Source organism: Apis dorsata, unplaced genomic scaffold, assembly GCF_000469605.1.
Source record: "Apis dorsata unplaced genomic scaffold, Apis dorsata 1.3 scaffold_683, whole genome shotgun sequence".
Taxonomy (NCBI): domain Eukaryota; kingdom Metazoa; phylum Arthropoda; class Insecta; order Hymenoptera; family Apidae; genus Apis; species Apis dorsata.
The window spans coordinates 455,596-459,555 of NW_006263864.1; the positions used below are offsets into that span (position 1 = coordinate 455,596).

The 3,960-nt window shown below is 46.6% G+C and overlaps 1 protein-coding gene across 1 annotated transcript in view; it reads right to left on the bottom strand.

The window, feature by feature from the left end:
- Window positions 1-884, bottom strand: part of LOC102673621 (sarcoplasmic reticulum histidine-rich calcium-binding protein-like) — a 3,165-nt gene extending 2,281 nt beyond the window's left edge. Inside the window, exon 1 of the mRNA XM_031513628.1 lies at window positions 873-884. Coding sequence (XP_031369488.1) covers window positions 873-884 — 12 coding nt within the window. The remainder of the gene's footprint in view (window positions 1-872) is intronic.
- Window positions 885-3,960: the final 3,076 nt, after the last annotated feature.

The window sequence follows — 3,960 nt, forward strand, 5'->3', positions numbered from 1 at the left end:
GCCATTTTGGCTTGCAATGGCGCACGTGCGAAACGCGGAGCACGGCCGAGCGGAAAAACCGGAGATAATATCCACTAAATCGTCGCCGGCTCGTTTTATCGCCGCTCCGCCATTTCTTGTCGCGAGATCCCCCCTCCCCCCTTTGNGGCCGAGAAGAAGCGGAAGTTTAAGGGTAGCGAGGTTGAAGGCAGCGGCCAAGAGATAGATACGCGGCTACGAAATTGAATCTTGGTTCGGGCGCGTTGAATTAGCGAAGTCAGCTACGGAACGATCGGGAAGCGGCGCGTTTTCTTGCACCATTTTTCGATCAACGAATGAATTTCGTCGACGATGATTTACGCGATGAATTCCTTCCCCCTCCCCATCGTTGCGCGGCGAGGAATTTTAAATTAACGGTTTGCTCTTTATTTCGCGCGATGCGTGACCGACATCGACGGGGACGAATACGAATGTGTGCAGAGATTTTTATTTTTCCGGCCGATAAACGCGAATTCCAAACACGAACGTTACATTCGTTAAAACGTTCATTTACATTCGCGGTCGCGATTTAGTCGAATCTATCTTTAAAGTAAATTTAATTTCGAACGCTGCATTTTGGGTATAAGTTTCGAGCCTCGTTCGAGAGAGAGTCAGAGATTTAGACCGAGCAACGTATCGTTTCATTTAACGGCTACTTTCGTCCCTTTGTCGCGCCGCCCGAGTTTTAATTTCTCTTTTACGCCCGAGTGCTAGCGCTCATCTTCGTGTTATTCTCTTTGAAATGCAAACGATCAACTCGCTGATCAACTTAGTTGAAAAACGATTGATTGGTGTCGACGATGTACAGCGTTATTGCCTCTTTGACCACTCGTGGATTCGAATTCGAGACTTACCAACGTCGCCATTTCGCCGATATTTCGGGTGTACAGGCCGAGAACAACTGGATAACGGGTCTCCGTGACAAGGTACTTTTATAGGGGGCAATTGGCAATCGGTACTTTCTTCCGTGCTAAGCACCAGTGTCGTTTACGACGAGGCCCAATATTTTAATCGTCGTCATAATACGCGGCGAACCGCGACCGGATCGCTCTCCGTTCAATTTCATTTGTAAACGTTCCACGTCCCGTATCGAGCCGTTTCCGATAAAACTCTAAGGAACCGAGCGGTGGTCCCCGATGAGTCGAAATCGATGGATAGAATCGATACGGAATTGTATAATCGACCACGGTTTTACGAGCGATCGAAATTGCGTAGGAAACTCGTAATCTACGTTATTTCCTCCTTTAAATTCGACTTGCGCGTAATTATTATCGATCGAAAGTTCTTTGTACGTCTCACTTTTCCTTCCTGTTCTCTCGATCGGTTTCGAGAGACGAATGGAATGTACGCATCCGGATGCGTTGGATCGGAAACGGAGGAAACGACGCGTGCACCGAATTTAATTTATATATCTCATTATTTAATGGGATAAACTGAGGGACATCCATTCCTTGCCGCTCCCATGAATATTTAACGAGCCGGCTCGATTCCTTTTCGCCTCGAAAATGTCGATCGCGCCCGCTTGTTTGCACGATCGGTGAAATTGCGCGATTAATTTTCGCCATAGCGGATCCGGCAAATATTTGTAGAGACATCGCCGTGCGCGACTCGTGGTGGAGAGCGATTAAAACGTTGTAAAGCTCGCGATATCCTCGTCCTCTCCTGGAATTAACGCCTCGCGACAGACGAATCGACGAACGTGTTTGGAGATAGGTGTCGCTGCTTTCAGCGATGATATTAAAAAGAAAACGACTATTTATTAATTATAATACAATAACAAAAATGAAACAACGTTATTCTTTTCCAAATCTCTTATAGGATTGGCATTACTGTCTTCTTAAGCATACTTAATAAACGATATCGTAATAAGCACGCTCGTGTTTTCACGCGAGTTAGCTGAAATCTAGTTATCTCGGGGTCCATTGCTCGAACTCTCGTTTCGCCAAGTCCTTTTCTCGAAGGTTGCACCTTCCACGTCTACTTTCTGAGAAATCTCTGGAATCGTTACCTGCTCGAAGAAGAGAAAGAGAAAGGAAAAGAAAGAAAACGAGAAAAGCGTGCGGAGGAGGCTCGGTGCGTTTCGGAAAGAGGGCAAAGCTGTTGGAGGTAATTCGATTTCTTCGGGCCGTGCAACGGACCGAATGTAAAGAGCGAGAGAATCGACTCGGAACGCGACTTTATTGGAAGGAATCGTAAACGTCGTTGCCGGGCGAAAGAACTTTTTCATTTTCGGTCGAAAGGAGAGAAAGGAGAGAAAAGTCGTCCCTCCTTTCTTCTTCTTTTTCCCCGTCTTTCCAACGGAACGTAGCTGGATCCTCGATCTCTCTTTGATTAAACGAGCAACGTTACCTCCGCTATGCCGTCGTTTATCGCGCGTTTACGCGGCTTCTCCACGAATTTATGCCCCTCTCCCTCGGTGGAGAGAACGAGTACACATATTTCTGGCCGAGATATTGCACGGTTACGAGGCCACGTGGGGAAAATGTGCGAGAGAAAAGATATTCCACGCGTGCCGGTTTGGATTAAGAGAGGATCGTTTACGAGTAATTTCCGCAAAGAGTTCCGCCAAGCGAACGCGGCAATTATTATTTCGATCCGACGAGCGAACAAATTGGAGAAATGTTCAACCCGTGAAACGAATCGGCGATCGAAACGAACGAGGGTGGATTTATGAAATCGCGTCGCGTCAGATAAAGCACGATCATCGAATGAAATCACGTCCTGCGCGACACGTGCCGCCGTTTTATCACTCGATGGAACAGATCACACAGGATCCACATATATATTTCCATGTTACTCCCGAATTATTTATATCAACGAATATTTCGAATCGATCGATCAAGATTTTCACCCCCGAGACGACGAGATTTTTATCTCGTCGAGAAGAAACGAGAACTAAAAAAAAAATTCATCGAAAGTAATTTCGATGCCCCGTCAATTATCGAGGAACGAGTGTTCCTCTTACGCGCGTAAATCGGCCACGTCTTTCGGATACCTAAAAGGATCACCTGGCCGAAGTTAGGGAGGAAAAGTTGGCGAAGCTTTTAACGGCCGAGATGGCGCGATTAGCGGCGGGTAATATTTGCGTCGAACGAGATAGGAAGTTGGAGGAGGGGAAGAGGGGTTAGGAAGGGAGAGGCAGTTCTCCCCGTTTACTCGTTTTCGTTCTTCCTCCTAAGGCTTTCGCATTAATGGCGGAGTCGGAGTCGGAGTAATTATTTCCGCGCGATTTTCTTGCTGTAATTCCGTGGCGTGGACAATAAGAAAGCCGGGGGAATCGATCGGGGAGGAGGGGGATGGAGGGAGAAGTTAAACAAACCGTGGCAGATATTACGTAACCTTGTTTCCACTCCCCCCTCTCCCATCCCTTGGCTGCTCCCAGGGGTGAATCTAAGCCGCAAATATATTGCGGTTAAATTAATTTTCTGGGAATTGTTCTTTACCGGGAACGGTAATTTATGTTCACCTTAAGGGCTTTCGGGCCCTCCTCGCAGGCGAGCCTTGCTTTTATTTAAAAGCGGGGTTCGCGGACGTAATTAGAAATAATAAAAGGGGGAGGGGAGGGGGAAATGATAAAGAAGAAGCGTTGGCTGTCAGGGAGTGGCTTAAGGGGGATGGAAGGAAGATTCTTAAACGTATACCCCCGATGAAATAAACTTTTAGTGGGGAATCATTTATATCTTTATCGTCGATTGGACGGAAGAGAAATGGTTGGACGGAGAGGAAGAGGGGGAGGCGTTTTCTCCCTGTTTTTTTCTTTTTCCTTCCCACCGCTCTCGATCGAAACGAAATCCCTATATTATCATTATCACCCTCGTCCTGTAAATTATCGTTAATCCCTTCTTCCCACGCGCTAGTTCACTTTTACCTCGTATTTTTAAACTCGTAAAAAAAAAAAAAGAAAATCATAGGGAAAAAAAGAAGAGGAAAGGGAAACGGAAG